Source organism: Megalops cyprinoides, chromosome 20 (genome assembly GCF_013368585.1).
Source record: "Megalops cyprinoides isolate fMegCyp1 chromosome 20, fMegCyp1.pri, whole genome shotgun sequence".
NCBI classification, from domain to species: Eukaryota; Metazoa; Chordata; class Actinopteri; order Elopiformes; family Megalopidae; genus Megalops; species Megalops cyprinoides.
The window spans coordinates 4,506,164-4,525,524 of NC_050602.1; the positions used below are offsets into that span (position 1 = coordinate 4,506,164).

Genomic DNA, 19,361 nt, shown 5'->3' on the forward strand with positions numbered 1-19,361 from the left:
AAAATTCACACATGACTACACATACTCCCTGCTACAGCAGTCACAAAAGTAACATGGAAATAAATAGGTTAAACATTACATGTTTTTAAGAAGGCCAGCTGACACAAATGAGAGCTGCAGAGCACATTAAGTCCATTGGTAAAACATATCCATCTCTACTCCCTATACCCTATTTCCATTTTTTAAAAAACATAGAAGGCCCTCTAATGTAATGTACACAATCTGTGGTTGGTTTGAACAGCCCTGTATATAAACAGCATTCACTGCAGTTGTCCTCCATGCACATGTGCATTTCATTACTAATTACAGAAGACAGTACATTACCCAGTGGCTATGACAGATGTTTGTCAATATTGTCACTTGCACAGTGCCCGATTCACTGTGCAACAGCTGCAACTTGCTAATAGTAAAACCACCTTGAAAAACAGCATATACCAACGAATTGCATATATACTGTATACTTTTTCTATATCACCATTAACATCCCCAATATCACAATGAAGGATGGTGAATCAACATATGTCTTTGTGCATAATTTTTGTGCCACTTCATGAGATTCCCACCACAAACACCACTAGCAGTATGCACGTCATACACTACCATTAACAAAATCATAGCAACATCATAGAGAGAGAGGCACACTGGCCCAGCACTGAGCAGGTTATTTTCAGAAATGAGGTATCTTGCTGGAGCTTTCTCCATATGCAAGGCTCAGTGTGTGCATGGTCCTGACAGAAAGACAGCGTATCCCATTCATCTGTTCTACATCATTCAGTGCTTTACAGATTTTCTGCTAAAACCATTTTCAAGTACCTGTTTAAAACTGCATTCAGTGGTTTAAAAAGTTTTGGAGGAATATTTGCCTTTAATGTCCAGTCGAAGATCTATGTTTCATATGTCTGGGAATAGCTCTGTAGCACCCATCTACTGACTGTGCATGAGATAAAACAACAATAACATCACTGGCAATGCACAGTCGCAAACCATACCCTTTTTAGACTTTGTCCCTGATGTCTTCTTCCACTCCAAGAAGTACACTGTTCAATCCTGTTCATACAGAATTATGGCAGCCAAATCCTATTTAAAGTAGGTCTCATAACAACTCTTATTTATAATATAATAGTATATAATATATAATTATACATATATAACATATAGTAACAGGTGTATATAAAACATATAATTATACTGCATTCTGTATGTCAGAATCCAGTGTAGGCTGTTGAATCTTCATGACCGTGACCAGCCATCTTAGACAACAAATGGCAAATAATGGCCTGTCACACCACATCAGGCGTAAGTGCACTTCTTTAATACTTTCACAGTAAAAGAAACAAATGATATGCAAATTAAAATGTCTGAACATCAGATCTGGGAACAAAATGCACTGTTGTCTGATGGAAGTTTCTTATATATTGAAACATACACACGTATAGATACAAATGATTTTGAGAAGCCCATCAGAGATTTTCCTCATATCCAAAGAGTGAGGAACTGGACTGATCCCTCCTGTTAAAAACACATAAGTGGGAGCTTCCAGGTTTCTTTGGTTAGGTTTCTTGAGTCTTGAGTAATGGACTGCAGTACACACTCGGTTCTCTCGATTTTTTTTTTATTGTGCTCAATACCAACTTTGCCCACTAGGGTACACAAATCAGTGGGCATTAAAAAGTAGACTGCCATGTCCTGGCTCTCTCCAAAATGTCCTGTGTACCCAAAGGTAAGCCGTTTGTTTTTTGATATTAGTGAGAGTGTCTCTTCAGTTCAGAAATCACATACCATCTGCTGTGTAAGGGTCTAGCAGGTAGCTCTATGGATAGGGTTAAAATAACCATTCCATTTACCAAAGATTCCTCACCATTTCACGATGCCAGTCACAACCATGAGGTAACCGTAAGTTCCACCATCCACTATGTCCAGAGTGTTCACATTGCAGTTTGAATTTGTGCATCACTACTACTAAATCGTGTGAGAGACCACATGATGGCGGTGGAGTTCCCCTAGCAAACAGCTGGCAGGATGAACCAGCACAGGAGGATATTAGTCTTAGGATATTTCTCTGCCAGTGCAGCAGAGAAAGCTCTTAGGAAGGCAGGTGAGTTTTGATCAATGCAATGCACTGCTCTGTGACACTGCCCTTTCTCGCATCTATTACAGACCATGGGGGACGGGTGTGGCTTTGCACCCATCACACAGCTGCAGGTCAGTGAGTAAGAGCTCTGCCTTGGCACCGTGCCTCCTCAGTCTGCCTTCCTGCTGTTCTGCACGGGGGCCCTGGGCCCCCTGCTGGAGCGCAGCACCTTGTAGCACCCACGTGCAATCTTGTGCATCCACATGAGGTTCATGACATCCAGGCAGAAGCTGGAGAAGATCCAGGCCAGCCGGCCACCCCAGGATACCCTATAGAAGGCCTGTGTGCCGTAGATGAGGTACATACGGCCGTAGTAGACGGGCATCACTACAATCCTCACTAGGAAGAATGTGAGAGCCATCAGCACGCCGTTGGCCAGATTGGGCTTGGAGGACTTGGGGTAACCCAGCGCCTCAAAGAACCAGCTGGAAAGAAAACAGTTAGGACACTGGTTGACCCATCGGCAGACTTGCTTTTGGGCAAGCAGATAACAAACACTGTACAAACATCCAGTGTTTCCTGCAAGAAGAAAGTGCCCTCTGTCTGAACCACAGCCACTGTGACCAGGTGTGCAGAAATTCTAACCCACATTGAATGAAATTTGCTGACAACAGCTTAGGTAGAGAGAAGCAAGCGCTGGCATATTATTTCATTTAACACATTTATAAGTTAAGTTTTATGTGTCTTTTTATGTCTTTCATGTTTTTGTACCTTACAAAAAAAGCCTTGTAATATACAAAAAGTATCTTTCATCTACTGCCTGACTATTTTGTAAAAAAAAAAAATGTTAAAGACTAATTGCACTACATTTATATTGCAATCTAGAGGCCTGCATTTGCATGCCAATGCCTTTCTGCTATTCTTCCACTTATTTGACAAATTGAGAACGTCGTAAATCAATACTCTGGAGTTGTACCCTGCAGTACATCATAACGGGAGACAGGAGGACCTACCGCTGGTTCACACAGGGAGTGGAGAACTCTGCAAGCAGACGGAAGTTAGCAAAATAAGGTAGCATCCCTTTGACCTGGAACAACAAATGGTACAAAGAACAAAGGAACAGTGAAGCACGAAGTGGGAAGCGAATCCAGCTCCACTACTGAATATCAACCTTCCCAAGAGGCACACTTTGATCCTCCACACATTCTACCTACATAAAAATGAGCATATAGTGAAACAAGGCTTTCAAATGAACAGTAGAAAATACGATGGTCAACATTCAACTCCTATAGAGGCACATGTAAAGGATGTTATGTTTATATAAACTAAATTTGTTTAAAACGGAAATGTTCTTATTTACCTAGACACTCATTTCCCTGAAGTTCTATTAAAATGATGAGTACAATGGTGTGAATTCACATTTGATGCATCTAATGCATATCTAATCAAATTTGAATCTGAATTTGAATTTAGCACAGAGTTAGGTCGCCTGAGGGCTCACTCCTTGACCTAAAAAAGGATTAAAGCAGATAATGGGACTGCCAGATAAGGACACATAGTTTTCATCCATAACTGGCCAAATATTTTCACTTCCTTGGTGTATATGAAAGAGATGCAGAGGCAGCAGGCACTCCCACCCTGCCCTGCCCTTCCCCACTCACCACACCCCATCCCCTCCCACCCCAATCTACCCCCACCCCCTTACAACCCCACCCCAATGGAAATGAGTGTGTACTTACAAGAGCGGTGACACAGACAGAACACTTAACATTCACAGCAGAGGAGAGGAACTTTCCCGCACTGCACGCTAGTACCTCTAGATACTGCTAAGTCCCTAAAGCCACTGAGCAACATGTCTGCTCAGTGTACTGCAACAGCTCTGACTGCAGACAAGACTGAAAGGGAGTACATCCAGGTCGGCCAGGGTCTGTTCTGGCCTCTTGTGGCGCCAACTTTGTTTTGGTAGTTTTTGCATGTACTGAAGGGTTTATTGGTGGAAGCCGCCAGGCCAAGTTAATCAATCAGGCATGTTAGTCAAGAACAGAGGCAAAGAGGGATTGTTGAAAAGAAGGTTTAGCTGCAGCTCAGCTGGCAGCTAAGGAAGTGCCAGCACCAACAGAGAGGTAGTTAGGTTAGCAGACAGGTAGGTTACTGTGCAGGTCACTATTGTAGGACAGCCAGTCACAACCAATGAGGGAAGTGGTGGCTGTTGAAGGCAGATGCGTGCGTTTGCGTCTTTGGAAGTAATGATGTTCATATGTTGTCAGGCGTCTCCCATTCCCACCTTACACTATCTGCCTTCATACCTACAGGGCCATTAGCCCTAATACTCTGTTAAATTCTTGGCAGCTTCCTTTTTTGATAAACACAATGAGATCTGCTTCAGAGCTCACAGGAAAGAACCACACTGTAATGTGAGCTCCTATGGTTATTCTACAAGGACAGAAGCCACCCAGGGAAAGAGTCTGGATTCATCAAGCATCTACAAATTAGCCTAACAGCATTTTCCTTAGTGAGTACTCAGACTGTGCAACTAACCACTTCTACTGAGGTCCATTTTCAAACACTCACTGAATTCCATGAAAGCATGAAATTAATTTCTATGTCCAATCAGACACACACCAGATTATTCCTTTTTAAAGTTAACAGCCAACAACCCATTGTTGTCTTTCATCATTGTGCTGAAAAGCAAGAATGTTCCCTGCAGATCCTGTACACTCCACAAAGCCCAGGGCAGTCTTTATACAATTAGATGTGCAAGGACATTCACGGAATCTTGTTCTTGGAGAAGACTTGATACAGTCTCCTGCATGGTGTGGTTCTCATTGCTGAATACAAACACAGGCCACCTAAAGGCCAAAGAAAGACACCAGTCAATATGGTTTATAGTCTATTGTGACAACATGACCTGTGTCCCTTTGTATAAATATAAAACCAGACTCTAAAGTGGTTTCAACATTGCTACAGAATGACAGACTACTGTGACGAGATGAGACAACAGAATGAGACAGAAGATATATGCAGCTTTCACCCAAGGTTAATAAGCAGTTTGCAGTTACACTGAGCTTTTACACCAGAGAAGAGAAACGGTCCCCACATTCTGCCATTTCTGTGAACAGAGTAGGTGCTTTAAATGCGAGCACATTGTATTGCAGAGCCAAGCATGCCTCAAGTCAATGGGCTGCACCTGCTTTCCATTTCAATTAAGTTTATATAATGTATCTGTTATAAGCAATCTGTTTTTACTTAGTCTTTTTTTTTTATTTCTTGTATCCAGTATACTCATATTGGTTACTGGGTTATTGGTTCACTTCTTAGATATTTGATTGGTCATGTATTCAATTTCAGTGAAATGATGTGGAGAATGTAATCTCTACAACTATGCTCTGTACAGGCTCTAATCAATCGAAGCGCAATGCTCATTTGTCCATAATATTTAAAAAAACATAACTAAAAGGCTAACTTTTTGTTCATTTGTTTGTTTGAGTTTGGCAGTTTCCAATCAGTAATTAAAACCCTTGTGTAAACAATGGGGAAAAAAATTACTCTTTCTCTAATAGCGCAGCTCAAACATATGGATGAAGCACATTGCAGTTACACCGAATATGGGCCTTTATTTACTTCAGCCTTAAGAATGAGCAAGACATGAGCCAAATAACAGCCAGTTAAAGTGAGCAAAAAGGCAGGGAGACTCAGCTCTGGCATAGATCAGAAGCAGAACCCCCATCACTCTGGTTACCAGCCATATATCGGGCCTGGCTCATACAGCAAGGGTCACACACTAACAAATGTGCTGGCAGACCTGGCACACAGCTGGCAAGCAAAGCTAGAGGTTGCACATACACCCTGCACCCTCCTCTCGCTATACCAAAGGGGTGTAGCAGGGGCTGGGAAAGCCCTGCATGCAGAGGTGGTTAGTGCAGGACTGAGAGAGAGCACAGAAAGAGGGGCTTATACAGCCATTGAGCGTTTCCATGCAAAAAATACCACCATCGTCATCACTGTCATCGTTACTGTCATCGGCTGCATTACCTGGCAACCAAGAGGATTCCAGACAGACAGGGCCAAGAGTGAACAGCTGTGCGGTTCTTGCAGCGGTCACCTGTTACTTACTACCAATGGGCAACTCTAGCATACTTTAAACACCCCCCACTGAGAAATTTTTCAAGAGGCCGAATCATTAAACATCTCTGATATGAAAAAATCTAAATTTATGTCTTTACACAAATTTTAAATTGTGTCTTTACATTTTTAATAACCACTGAAAGGAGTGTTAGGTTTTGGAGTGTTTGATGTTCTCTTTTTCTTGAGAAATCCACAAATGGCTCATGTCTAGGGACACAGTCTGGCCTTATTTCTTGTTTCTCACTAATACATGAGCCTCAGCCAAAATCCAGGCACGCTAATGACACATCTCTAATTAAGCTGACAGCTCAGAGAAAGCCACCTATTATTTACTTTTAGACTCACATATTTCCCACTGTTTTGCCTCAGAAAGTTAACAGGCACCTCCACACTTACAGCACGCTCAATACACAATGAAGAGATGCAAATGAGCAGGCCATACACACTGGCTGCCATAACGTCGCATGTCAATCACATCTTAGGGCCGCCCCCTGAGAAGGAAAGATGTATGACTACTGGCCAGTTTTAGTGACAATATAGGCACTTACTGGTTCATCCAGTAGCTCTTACCAAGTTACAGTGCACTGGCTCTCCAACCAGCCCCTCACTCAAACCCAGAGGTGGACACCCCGGCTTCAGAAAGTAAAAGTCCTGCCACGTATTTGCTCTAGCCATTCACTAAACAAGGTGATTTCACTAATTAGCTCCTCTACCTGGCTGAAGAGTTGTGCTAATTAAATTCAGCTGGTGTAATGAATGGCTAGAACAAATATGTGGCAGGACTTTTACTTTCTGAAGCTGGGGCGTCCACCTCTGCTCAAACCTGACTCTGACAGGACCGCTGCGCTGCCCCTGCCCACCCCGCCTCACACGTCCTGAGGGCCTCCCGCAGCTGTTCACCCTCGGCCATCTCCCTTACGTCTTGCCTGCACCTTCCGCCATTGGACAATAGGGAACTCACCAGTACGTAGTAGTAAGCATACAACGCGGCCAGGTGGTGCACTACAAAGTACCTATCCCCTATGGCCGACCAGTAGTAAAATATGAGCAGCAGATCTGCAATAGAAAGCGGAGGGAAAGAAGGAGGATTGTGAGAACCGAAACGCTGCCTGCAGGAAAACCATGCCCTTTAAAAAGCTTTTGTCTCTTGGTGTCATTTCAAACAGACTTTAAAACACATTCCAAAATGTCAGGAGATTATACAGCGATCACACTCTACCACTGATGGGTTTTAAATATTTGATAAATGCCCTTATTTCTGATGCCTGTACTATAGGTTATGGATTTTAAATGCTGTATATAAATATATTTAAATAATTTACCTGGTAGAGGAATTTGTGCAAAAGATGATATTTACATTCAAATTTCTAATTCTTAGTGGTTTTTTCACTTATTTTGCACTATGGCACTCAGTTGAGTATAGTATTATAGTATGACATTCTTTTTAGTGGATTTCTTGATTCTTAGAAGTGGCTTATTAAACAGGGCTAGTATAGGAATGATTCTGCCCTAGTGTTTTTTATCACTACCTGTAGTTGACTCTTACATCAGTACTTCTTATAAACACTGCACTGTGCTTTAACACACAAAATTATTTGGGCAAAGCAGCAAAAATGTAGACTTTGTACTTCAAACAGTAATTAGGCTACAACACAACACAAGGCAGTGAGACGTGGGCGTCTAACGTAACCTCTCACCCGAAATGAGGTAGCCTGTGGTTATGCCCACATTGATTTTCACCAGTGTGGCATCTCCCCTGTTTTCCAAAAGCAAAAAAAAAAACATTTTAGTTGAAAATAACAAAAGATACCCTGTAGATGTAGCAGGCACTGAATGTCTCATACAACAAGCTGCTTAAACTATCCCATCTGCCTGTGTCCAATCATGTCCTGTATAACCATGGAGTGCTCTTACCACACAGGATCCTGATTGATGGCATCATCAAAGAGAAGTATGTAGAAACAGAAGACTCCCACTATTAAGGCATGAAATGTGGACACGGTCCTAAAAAAAGAGGATTGTTAAATGGACAAGCATGGAGCAGGGAACCAGAGCTATGACCTGAGGATTGAGTACTGATTGATACTTTGTTACATCAATCATACATCAAATCAGCATGCTTATCCATAATTGCATCTGTAGCTGTTCATATGTTTAAACATACAGCTCTAACAAAAGGAAAATGTGAATACAGGCTCTTCGCTAAGCACCGCCTCCTGAGTATCCGGCAATATGACATAGTGGCAAAGAGCTGGGCTCATAACTGAAAGTTTCCCGGTTCGATTCCCTGCCAGGGTATTGCTGCTGTATCCTTGGGCAAGGTATTTAACCCAGAATTGCCTGAGTAAATATGCAGCTGTATAAATGGATAACATGTAAAAATTATAACCTGTGTAAATCACTCTGGTTAGGACTGTCTGCTAAATGACAATAACATATAAAATAGGGTTAGACAAGTGCTATTCAGGGGCAGGGCTTAGTGAAGGGTCTGTTATGTAGTTCTATTATGTATGTCATCCTAGATAAATAGCATATGCTAAAGAAATAAAATATGCAAAAACTGTATGTTCATCATGTTAATAATGAATAAAGGAATATGTATAATATCAACAGGACAATCAAGATCTGGATTCAGTCTAAATGCAGTGTGCTTTGTGCCTAATTTTGTGTAATAAATGTAAGCAAGTGTTATTTACTCATATTCCTATTGTCTGTCAGTAATGAGTTATTTCAGTGTGAGAAATGAACGTATCACTTCCTTGAATTCATTATTATTCTTTAAAACTTGCAGACAAAGTCGACCAACTGTGGATTCAATCTGGACCTCTACGCTTAGTTTGTGTGGATGGACACTACCTCTAAACCTATGGTTGTCTTTATGGACCAGTCTGTCTGAACAGCTTCACTGAGCTGGCAGTTGTCGATACACCAGGCTAATCAGGTGTGAGCTGGAGTGAGCCTGTTAAACAGGCTGCAGCAATAGGAGACCAGCAGCACCCACTTCATCCATGGGCTGGTCAGTCCTGATCTTCTAACAATCACTGCCCAGGTCCCAGGTATGTTATTAACTACGCAACAGCAAAGGATTATGGGCAGGTGGAGAAGCTGTAAGTTACCCCTCTGTGTTAAAATACCAGAGGAGAACTTTGGCATTTCTAATACAAAGCTTTTAAGAAAAGCTGTCTGAGAGCAAGGCTTCTAGTCTTTATCGCTGACACCTGATACAGTATGTGGCACTGCTAAACAGTATGTGAAAACTACCTGTAATCCAAAACTAGCCCACTCCTCCACTGTAATAGAAGATCCATGCTGACTGCCATGGCTAACAGTACACAAAGGTTTGCTTAGCAGATTTACACCTGGGACCTGATTCAATCTAACTAATGAGCTTTGTGCTCAACTTTGCGCTATAGATGTAAACATTTTATTTGTTTGCTTCCTACGCAACATTGTGAGTTCACTGACATTCAGGATGCTGTGCAGGAAACAACACAAAACTTGCTTAACTCTGTAACTCAATGGTACTGAACAAAGTTCACTGTGGAGTGGCTTTGATCAACAATTGTTCTTGGAGCACTATAAATCACAGTTAAACTTAAGTGTCAATTCCCTTCTTCACAGACACAGCCAGGTTTGGCAATCACCAAAATGAATAAAAAAAATGTACTTTTATTGATAAGCACTTGAAATTAACTGTGAGTAAAATTTAAGGACAAACATTCATTGAATTTCAGCCTTCAGTTACATGTATGAGAGTCAACAGTGTAATGTCCCCCATGCATATTTCCAACATGTGTTTACATAGCAGAAGTGTGTATGTACTATAGCTGTTTTACGAGACGGACTGTTTCATAACTGCCAGGACACAGGTGCCTAACCCATACCTGGAGTTCCACTCGATCTTCTGCTGGGGGCTGAGTCCCAGGAAACCGGAACTGACCCGGCCTGACACCCAGGGGCTGACGCTGTGGAACAGCCATTGGAATGTGAGGAAACTCAGCACGGCGATGGTGAGGATCAGCTGGCTGAAGGGATCCATGGCTGACAGGCCCGGCTGAAAGGGGAGGGGGTGGGAGGGGGGCGTACAAGACAGAAAGAAGAGTTCAGGCAGGGACTCAGGGTGGGGGGGGAAGTGCTGTACATTTCACTCTGACGCATGTGCAGCTGAGAACCCCCTTAAAAGGCATCTAGGGTGGCTCTGTGGGAACAAAAACCCCAGGAAAAGCATCTAGCTGAGCACACTTAGGGGACACTTTGTATGCACTTACAGTATATCCAACCGAACACTTTGTTTGGGTTTGTTATGTATTCAAGTTCAGTGATATCCGAACTTCCTCTGATATCTGGGAAATAAACTTCTGATATCTTTTTTTTATTCTGAGGAAAGTCCCAGGTACTCTTTCAGAGGCTATGTGAAAAACAACACAATTTGAATTTCTTAGCAACCATACATACTATGTCATGGGCAACCTCTGACCTAACAAGTTCAAGAATATAAAAAGATCCAGATCTATTGAGTGCAAGAGCAACATTTTACTATATTTGGTATGTTTGGTATGACTGCAGTCTACAAAAACAAAATAAACAGTGACGCAAGCTGTGATCTCGTATCATGACAGTGCAGCATGCGTTCAGGTACAAAAACAGACAGACAGGCAGAGTGAAAACATCCACAGCTCTGTGTCACCTTCAGGAAAGATCTGGCAGGCCATCAAGATCCATGAACCATGACAACAAACGTCTTCCTATAAATACCAGCCAAGGAACAGAATAGTGTACACATCTGTTGCATCATTTGCACAAGTTGTACTTTCAAATATTAGCGCCTCACATAGCATTAGCTATCCTGGCAATAGCAGCGCATGCAAGGGCCGAATGCTGAGCGTATGTACAGTCACACTCATAAACAAACACAAGGGTTCAATAGTTCAAACAAAAAGACAGTCTGTTGCCCGAAGAGTTAGTCACTTCAGCTCCTGAGTTGGTCTGTACCTGTCTCACTGGTGCAGTCTCAGAGTCTTGATTGATTGTTTCAGAGCGTTTCCACTGATTTAGCTTCTGTTGCCACAGATCAAGCGCCTCTCCCAAAGAAGAAAAAAAGACCAGAGGAAAAAATCCAGTCCTGTTCTACTGCAATTTTATTTAACCACTCCAACAAAAATTCTCCCTCATCCACTGATTAACTAAACCAGTCTCCTACCTCCCTTCCCTCCCCTTTCTGAAACTGCCATGAGAGATTCCTGTGTTGTGAGATGGCTTCAGCATTCAAAGGCAAAAAAAAAGAGGGTTGCTTAGGTTTCTGGAAGGCAAGGTCATCCGCTTATATGACAACATTGACTATAATGACTCCTTGTGTAACCTGAAGCAGGGCCCTGCAGGGCCCTTAGTTTCAAAATAAACACCATTACTTTCCCATTACCCCTCCTCCAACCATTTACTGTGCCTGGGAATGCTGTGGGCCTCAACTCCTGCACCCTAACAAGAAGCTGACATTTGCTGAGGGCTTGGGTAGATAATGGAGGAATTCAATACCAGCACTTTAGTTTTTCAAAGATTTCACTCTTCTCCATAAAAACCTGAAATACATAATGATTATTAAAAATGAATTCCTTGACATGCCGTTACATCATTTTATGCATACAGGTTTACAACAACAAAAAGCAAACACTTGTTTCAATACACATAATTCTAGAAAAAGCTAGAACATTGAAACATTGAAATAAAGGTTAAATTGAATAGTCACCTATCTTTTGCAATTTAGTTCCAGGAGTATATGGTAGAGACTTGAGACTGGACACTGTACTACCAGATATTTGGAGGAAAACCAAAACAAGTACGGGCACAAAGTGTTCCAGATGCAGCCACCTCACCCAGACTTTAGATGTCCCCACTCTGATGTCACTTGGCAACCAGAATTTAAACTGCCCCCCATCATTAAGCTTAACTTGCTGGTCTAGAGTCAGTTTTATTTTATAGCTAATCAGTGGGGGAAGCATTCGGACAGGGCGAAGTCGATCCTCAGCCAGGTCATAGGGCACTCTCTGTCTAGCCAGGGTGACCATGCAGCACATTGAGAACCACAGAACCCAATACAATGGAGATTACAAGTCACCACTGATCTCAGGGGCATGCGATTCTATGTGGGGTAATTATTACATTATTACTTTATGGTGGAACATTATTGTGAAACAAATTATAAACCATTTTTAAACAATAAAATCACATTCCCTCATGGTAATAGGTATCCTCTGCACCACTAGGTCTTCTGAGGTGACCTTTAACCTCATAGCTAATTGCTCAGTTTGGCGCAAGTTCTGTTATGGCTCTGGGTGATTACCACCCCTTTATCTTGCCAAAACAATGTGATTCAGGTGTGGAAATACAAGGTAGCCACGTATTATATGTATGATAGCCACGGTTATCATACATGCAGCCTCACAGGAAACCTTCAGCGTAGGACCTGCAATATCATCCCAACCCTTTTCAACAGTAAAGGAAACCCTGACTTGGATAAAGTTAGTCTTCAGGTAAAACAATAGCCTAGCACAGGCTACACACACACACACACACACACATACGCACACACAGTGTTTGGCTGAACAAACATACTTTTAAACAGCACTTACTGTGACAGTCTGCCCTGTTTACACATATTTTATAACTCACACAAGAGTGCTCCAGTCAGGATAGGAATTTGATGATTTAACTGCCTGAGCACTAACCCACTAGGAATCTACTGCAGTGCAGTGGTGTTTGCATAGCTGTAGTACACACAGTGAGCACCCATGAACAAACTGGACGGAATCAATATCCACACCTGCTCTGAACCGAACTAATGCTGCCCTCGGTGACTGGATTACGTGCACACAGAAACAAGGCCAAAGGGTATGCTGATGGTGTGCTATGTACGCGTGTGTGTGTGTGTGTGTGTGTGTGTGTGTGTGTGCCTGTGTGCCTGTGTGTGTGTGTGTGTGCACGCGAGTATATAAGGCCATAGCCACAATCCCTTCAATGACATCCAGCCTGCTGCAGTATCTCACTGCCATGGCCAGGCTAACCCAAGCTAAGTTTGGGTATTTGCTCCTTTGCTGAAAAGACTGCATCGTCCCTTGGAGGGCTGCCAAACAGCACTCCCCTCAGGTTTCCAGTCCTGCTTTACATATGCAACAGTTATATCTATAGCTCTCTCATCCTCTGGAAGCTGAACAAGCCTCCTTTTCTGGCCTAATGATAGTGCATGAGAGAAGTTCCAGATACATCACAGAGTGCAAACGCATATCCAGCATGTCTTTCAGATGTTGAACTGAAAATCATGAACCAAAGTCTGCATATTATTTGTTCACAGAATGATCTATCTGCACACAACAATCTGTTTAGGATCGTGTTCCATTCCGAGCTCAGTCTTCCCCAGGAGAAAACACCAGAGTCGTATCGCAAGCTCACACTGGCACATGGGACACACTTATGACGCAATAGGGATAGAATCATTTCATTACTCAGCCCAGATTTCAAAATAGCCTTTGGTGATATTAAGCAAGGTGCTGCTTCATGTTGTAACACATTCCAATGCACATTGCCCGCGCCTCGCATTTAATCTTGAAAATAAAGGTCACTTGAATAACTCCGAAATAAACCGACAACAATGTTGTCTAGCCTATTCCCAAATTTTGATCAATACACTATAATAAATTAATTAATTACGCCAAATTTCAAAGATCATAACAATTTTATTATAAGTAAAAATACTGATTGGATAATGAAAGAGAGAAAGATTTAAGACCGGTAACTACAAGTTTCCGGCAGTTCTGACAGGGGGCATTAGTCCTTATCACAGATAGTCTTGTAACAGGTAGTTTCTGAATCACTCGTATGATTTCTTCAAGCAAATAAATCTCATACTGAGACGATTCCAAATCATCTCTACTACGGGGAACCATAAATTATGACAGTAAAGTTTCGGCAAACAAGCACACCGTTGAATTGCGATTAAGACGTCATTCAGCGGTAGTCAATTTCGTTGATCTACCGCAGTCTCGTACACTACTTAATGCGGTATTGATAATTTAATACACTGTAACGGTATTGGAACGTAATTCCAGTAATTCGATGGTTTTACGGTGATAAGCAAAGTAAAACGGATCTTAGCACAGTGCAAACTCACACAGTTCACCGATGTCTGGTTAGCTATGCTACAAATATAGTACTTGCTTCCTCGCTTCGTTTCGAAACAGTTACATAGCAAGCACATGAGGATACTCTTTTACAAGATTAATAGCCTTGGTTTCGAAATCATTCCGGTTTGTTACTTTCATAAACGCTGTTTTCCAATAGAATAAACGTAAATCTTAAGTAACTTTTAATTTGACAAGTTATACGGTTTGGTGACCAGTGTAGCTACAGTCTGGCTAAGATGTACAATGCTCGAATGCCAAAACGAATTAGTAAACTATACCTAGTTGCTTTACTTATCAATGATATGTATTTCAGATTTAACCAATCAAATGCTCATTCACCCTGTGGCACAGCCTTGTTAATTTATTTAACACCACGTTACCTAACACACAATGTGAATAAACACTTCCCTCAGTGCGAGCCATGCTGGAGCACATGGGAGAAACAACGAATTTAAACTTACCTTCCTTCTCTCATGGGTAAAATCGGTGGGGGAAAAGTTTGTCACTCAGTCACCCTGTTCAGCAAAGCGATAGTAGAGATCGCAATAAACTGCTCTATACCATGTCACAAAAAAACGAATAACGTTCATGATCTATGCGTCTTTTTGAACATGGGAAAAATATTTAGTTAACCTCTCCGACACAGTTGTCCACTCTGTTACACTTGAGAGCGTAGTACACTAGCCTATGTCATGAAGTAAACGAGCGGGTTTTCCTAAAGTTACTGATGTGTGTCATAGCTGATGTTCAATTACATCGTAGCAGAGCGTTGGGAGAGGTTACAGCAGGGCATAGTTCTCCGATGGGAATCAAATTACAGCAAAACACTTAAAGAAGCATATACGCTACGTATGCGCGCCCCCGGGAGTGCGTGGGGATATAAAGCGATCCCGTCATCCAGAAAGCCTAGTAAACTCGATTGACCCCCCTCGTCATCATGCATATCAGGAGCTCTAGCAATAAACCACCTTTGAGCTGCTGTGGTACCACTGACATTACATCGTACAAAGCTGCCTTTGATTGGCTCACGAATCCTTGATGTTAATTCAAGAAAACAATCCTGTCAACCACTTTCACCCTGTCACCAGTTCCTCCATTGCTGCCTTCCGCTTTGTCTGAATCTGAGCAATGGCTAGCTAGCTGATATGGTGAAAACAATTAAATGTGCTACCAAGCAAGAAAACAGAATTTGTTGTCAACTATCGTCATATTTAGCTAGGTAGCTTGTTCATAGGCATGAAAATCAGTTCAGCTTGCTAGCCACTTTGCTAACCAAAGACAGCTAGATGGCTAGCCTACCAACTTTTGCTCAGTTTCTCTAGTTCTTCCTGTTCTTCTGACAAGTATCAAACACAACAACGAACACTTGAAATTCTTTCACGAGTTAATATTGTTAAGATGTTGCAAAATGAAAAGCAAGCAAACTTTATTTATTGCAACCTTATAGCACTCTCACACAAATTAATTGTCACTGACAGCTTCAAAGTTTGTGTTTCCTACTATACACCAATGAGCCAAAACATTATGACAACTCACAGGTGAACGGAATAACGTTGGTCATCTCCAAACAAGGGCACATGTCGTGGTCTGGGTAGATTAGATGGTAAGCAAACCATCAGTTCTCGTAGTCAACGTGTTGGATACAGGAGTAAAGACCTGAGCGACTTTGACATGGGCCAAATTGTTATGGTCAGACGACTGAGTCAGAGCATCTCTGAAACTGCAAGGTTTGTGGGGTTCTCCCGGTCAGCAGTGGTGAGTACCTACCGTACTCACCACAACTGGCCACAGGGTGTTGAGCGCCCAAGGCTCATCGATGTGCGAGGGCAACGAAGCCTATCCCGTCTAGTCCAAACCGACAGAAGGTCTACTGTGGCACAGGTCACAGAAAATTTTAATGATGGTTACGGAAGGAATGTGTCACAACACACAGTGCATCACACCCTGCTGCATATGGGGCTGCGTAGCCTCAGACCGATCAGAGTGCTCATGATGACCCCTGTTCACCGTTGAAAGCACCTACAATGGGCACGCGAGCATCGGAACTGGACCTTGGAGCAGTGGAAGAAGGTCACCTGGTCCGATGAGTCCCGTTTTCTTTTAGATCACATGGGTGGCTGTGTACATGTGCGCCGATTACTTGGGGAACTGATGGCACCAGGATGCACTGTGGAAGACGGCAAGCCGGTGAAGGGAGTGTGATGCTCTGGGCAATGTTCTGCTGGGAAACCCTGGGTCCGGTCATTCATGTTGACATCAATTTGACACGTGCCACCTACCTAAACATCTTTGTAGACCAGGTACACCCCTTCACGGCAATGGTATTCCCTGATGGCAGTGGCCTCTTTCAGCAGGATAATGCACCCTGCCACACAGCACACATTGTTCGAGAATGGTTTGAGGAACATGATGAAGTGTTCAAGGTGTTGCCCTGGCCTTCAAATTCTCCAGATCTCAATCTGATTCAGCATCTGTGGGATGTGCTGGACTGACAAGTCCGATCCACGGTGGCTCTACCTCGCAACTTACAGGACTTGAAGGATCTGCTGCAAATGTTTTGGTGCCAGATACCACAGGACACCTTCAGCGGTCTTGGAGAGTCCATGCCTCAGTGGGTCGGTGCTGTTTTGGCGGCACACGGAGAACCAACAGCATATTAGGCAGGTGGTCATAATGTTTTGGCTCATCGGTGTATAGGAGAGTAAAAAAAAAACAGCTATAGCCTACTGCAAACAATTTTGTATGGAATTTGAAAAAATATTAAGTATTTGCTCTTAAAGTTAGTTATAAATAGTTAAATAGTTAGTTATGAAAAAAGTGGAAAATTTCCCCTCCACCCTCTGGCAAACAAACTAAGACCTTAGACCTACTTGTTGAATTGTTACGTCATAAAATACAAAATAAAGAAAATGCTGTTGTCTTTAATATGCTTATAATGTAGCAGTGTTGATGAATTTCACATTTGCTCCAAGTCTGATAAGATAGAACTGGGTAACGTAATGTTATATTGCTTAAAACAGCAAATCAAACGTTCTACGAAAGTACTCACCACAGCGAACACTCCGAGGCGTCTGTTTTACACAGAACACCTGCTGGATTGCACTATTCTACGAATACGGGGAATGTTATCCATGCAGTACAAAAATGTATTTATAGATTTAACAAACGTCAGTCACTATCGTGTTACATTAACCGAAAAGTATATTTGACTGGAGGTGTCTAAACAACAAGTTAACTTTACTCGTGGTGACAGCCCCCTTCGGTAAATTACTCATGACATTGCGCGATTGCAGTTTGGGTGCGACAGTTCCGTCGTAAACAAAATGAGTAAGAAAATCAAGTGAAATTAGGGGTAACGCGCGACATGAAATGAAGGATGAATTTCATTCAGTCCTTACACTGTGTGTTTCTGCTGGTTTACGTTTACTTTCACTTAAATATACGATGGTATTGCTGTCCCGCAAGCAGCTGTCATGATTTGTGTAAGTATCCCTCAGAGATTAGACAACACTAGCAAGTGAATTCATTTTTTTTCTTTGAAACAGGGAAAACATATCTAGCTGGAAAGTTACAATAAAAAAGTTTAGTTTTAATGATTAACATATCAGCGTGCATGTATATGTTATAATTTTGGAGTTCATTAAAATTGGATTCTGCATTAAATTGAATATTATGTGCTGTAGTCGTTGAGAATTTCTGGAGGTAATTCGACAAACAAACAAATATTGTTTGAAACTAGTTATGGTCTGATGAGACCATATGTGTTTATATGTCCAGCAGATATGAATGCCCATACAATCAAAGCATAAAAGTTGCTATTGATGAGGGTTGGCTTGGAGTCCAACAGAGGAACCACACTTGGCCGTGGGCCGAGGTTGTGGATCCCCTATGTGGAAACAGGAAAAAGATGGAGATGGAGAGGAGGAATGCCATAAAACAGATGAAGTAATTGAGATTTTTATACTTCTGGACAGTGCAGGTTTGTTCATTGCATAGGGACTGTCTGAAAATTGTCCTCCCAATTCTTTGTATGGAACTTCAATTGATGTCATGTTGATGGACAGCTGTGTGGGATGTGATCAATCTTTACCTTGCAACTTGGTTGCCACTTTTCATTGCAATCATCCGTGAAGCTTGGCTGGGTGGAACAGATGTGAACAGTTGCCAATTACTGTTACATACTGGAATGGCATTAGCCTGACGGAGGTCCCAACACAGTCTCTCTCAGCACAGCGCTCAGCAGCAAGTCATAGGAGAAAAGATGAATGGACCGTGTCTGCAATCATGACACTGCCAAACAAGAAGTTGAAGGTCCAGTTTGTTTATCCAGAGATACTTTTTGCAATCCATCTGTCTTTTTGGCTTTGGTGAGCAGGCACAAAACCAGGCTGACTTTCAGTGAAGTGAAGTGGTAGTCACCACAGAACTTGTAGCTGCATGTTTGGAAATGGTTTGTTAGCATATAATGTTGTGTACACAGGACGTTTTGCATAAAATTCTCTCGTGCCACCAAACGTGTTTTAACAGGAAGCAGCCATTTCAACTCATCCGTATTCATTACTGAAGGCCTCTCGGCTCTTTCACACAGGAACAGTTTCACCAGCCCCTAGCAGTGTGTCCAAAATCAAAAAGACCAGACCTCTATCTCAAGCTCTGGCAAGCTTATTCAACTGACATGTTACTGAGGAAAGTGGGAGCCAGATCGAGGCTGAAAGCTGTGTTCTGGTTTCACAGAATTAATAGATTGGATGCTCAAAGGCACTTTGGCTTGGTCTATGACAAAACAGAGCCCCTGTTAAGTATTTAGCAAATCTGAACTCATATAAACAACTATTAACAACTATAAATAGCACTGAGCTTGCTATCATCAAAATCTAGTCTGCAACCACAACCAATTCAGCGATTGAATTCAGCGATTGTCTTTATCGATATTGTTGTCCATGTGAATCACTACAGAGCAATAGCTCTAATAATGTGCATGTCAGTTGGAT

At 42.2% G+C, this 19,361-nt stretch overlaps 1 protein-coding gene across 3 annotated transcripts; it reads right to left on the minus strand.

Annotated features, from left to right (window-relative positions):
- Positions 1-1,290: 1,290 nt before the first annotated feature.
- Positions 1,291-15,341, minus strand: LOC118795364 (TLC domain-containing protein 4-B-like). 3 transcript variants are annotated; one of them, XM_036553803.1, is made up of 8 exons: positions 14,832-15,340; positions 11,189-11,277; positions 10,081-10,250; positions 8,111-8,200; positions 7,894-7,952; positions 7,158-7,252; positions 3,085-3,158; positions 1,291-2,556 (listed from the first exon to the last, which is right to left on the minus strand). In XM_036553803.1, exons 3-8 carry the CDS (start codon positions 10,233-10,235, stop codon positions 2,241-2,243), a joined length of 789 nt encoding a protein of 262 aa, XP_036409696.1. In that variant the 5' UTR covers positions 10,236-10,250; positions 11,189-11,277; positions 14,832-15,340; the 3' UTR covers positions 1,291-2,240. The 3 variants fall into 3 exon arrangements, with proteins under 3 accessions (XP_036409696.1, XP_036409695.1, XP_036409698.1); XM_036553802.1 differs by lacking the exon at positions 14,832-15,340 and adding an exon at positions 11,397-11,875; XM_036553805.1 differs by lacking the exon at positions 11,189-11,277 and having other exon boundaries at positions 14,832-15,341.
- Between the last annotated feature and the right edge of the window lie 4,020 nt (positions 15,342-19,361).

What these genes read in the sequence shown, in the direction of transcription:
- LOC118795364 (XM_036553802.1), bottom strand. Translation starts at nt 11,427, where the DNA reads ATGGCAGTTTCAGAAAGGGGAGGGAAGGGAG. An exon ending in AGACTGCACCAGTGAGACAG is followed by an intron (nt 10,251 to 11,188) that starts GTACAGACCAAC and finishes CTCCCCTTTCAG; the next exon opens with CCGGGCCTGTCAGCCATGGA. An exon ending in ATGCTTACTACTACGTACTG is followed by an intron (nt 3,159 to 7,157) that starts GTGAGTTCCCTA and finishes TTGTTGTTCCAG; the next exon opens with GTCAAAGGGATGCTACCTTA.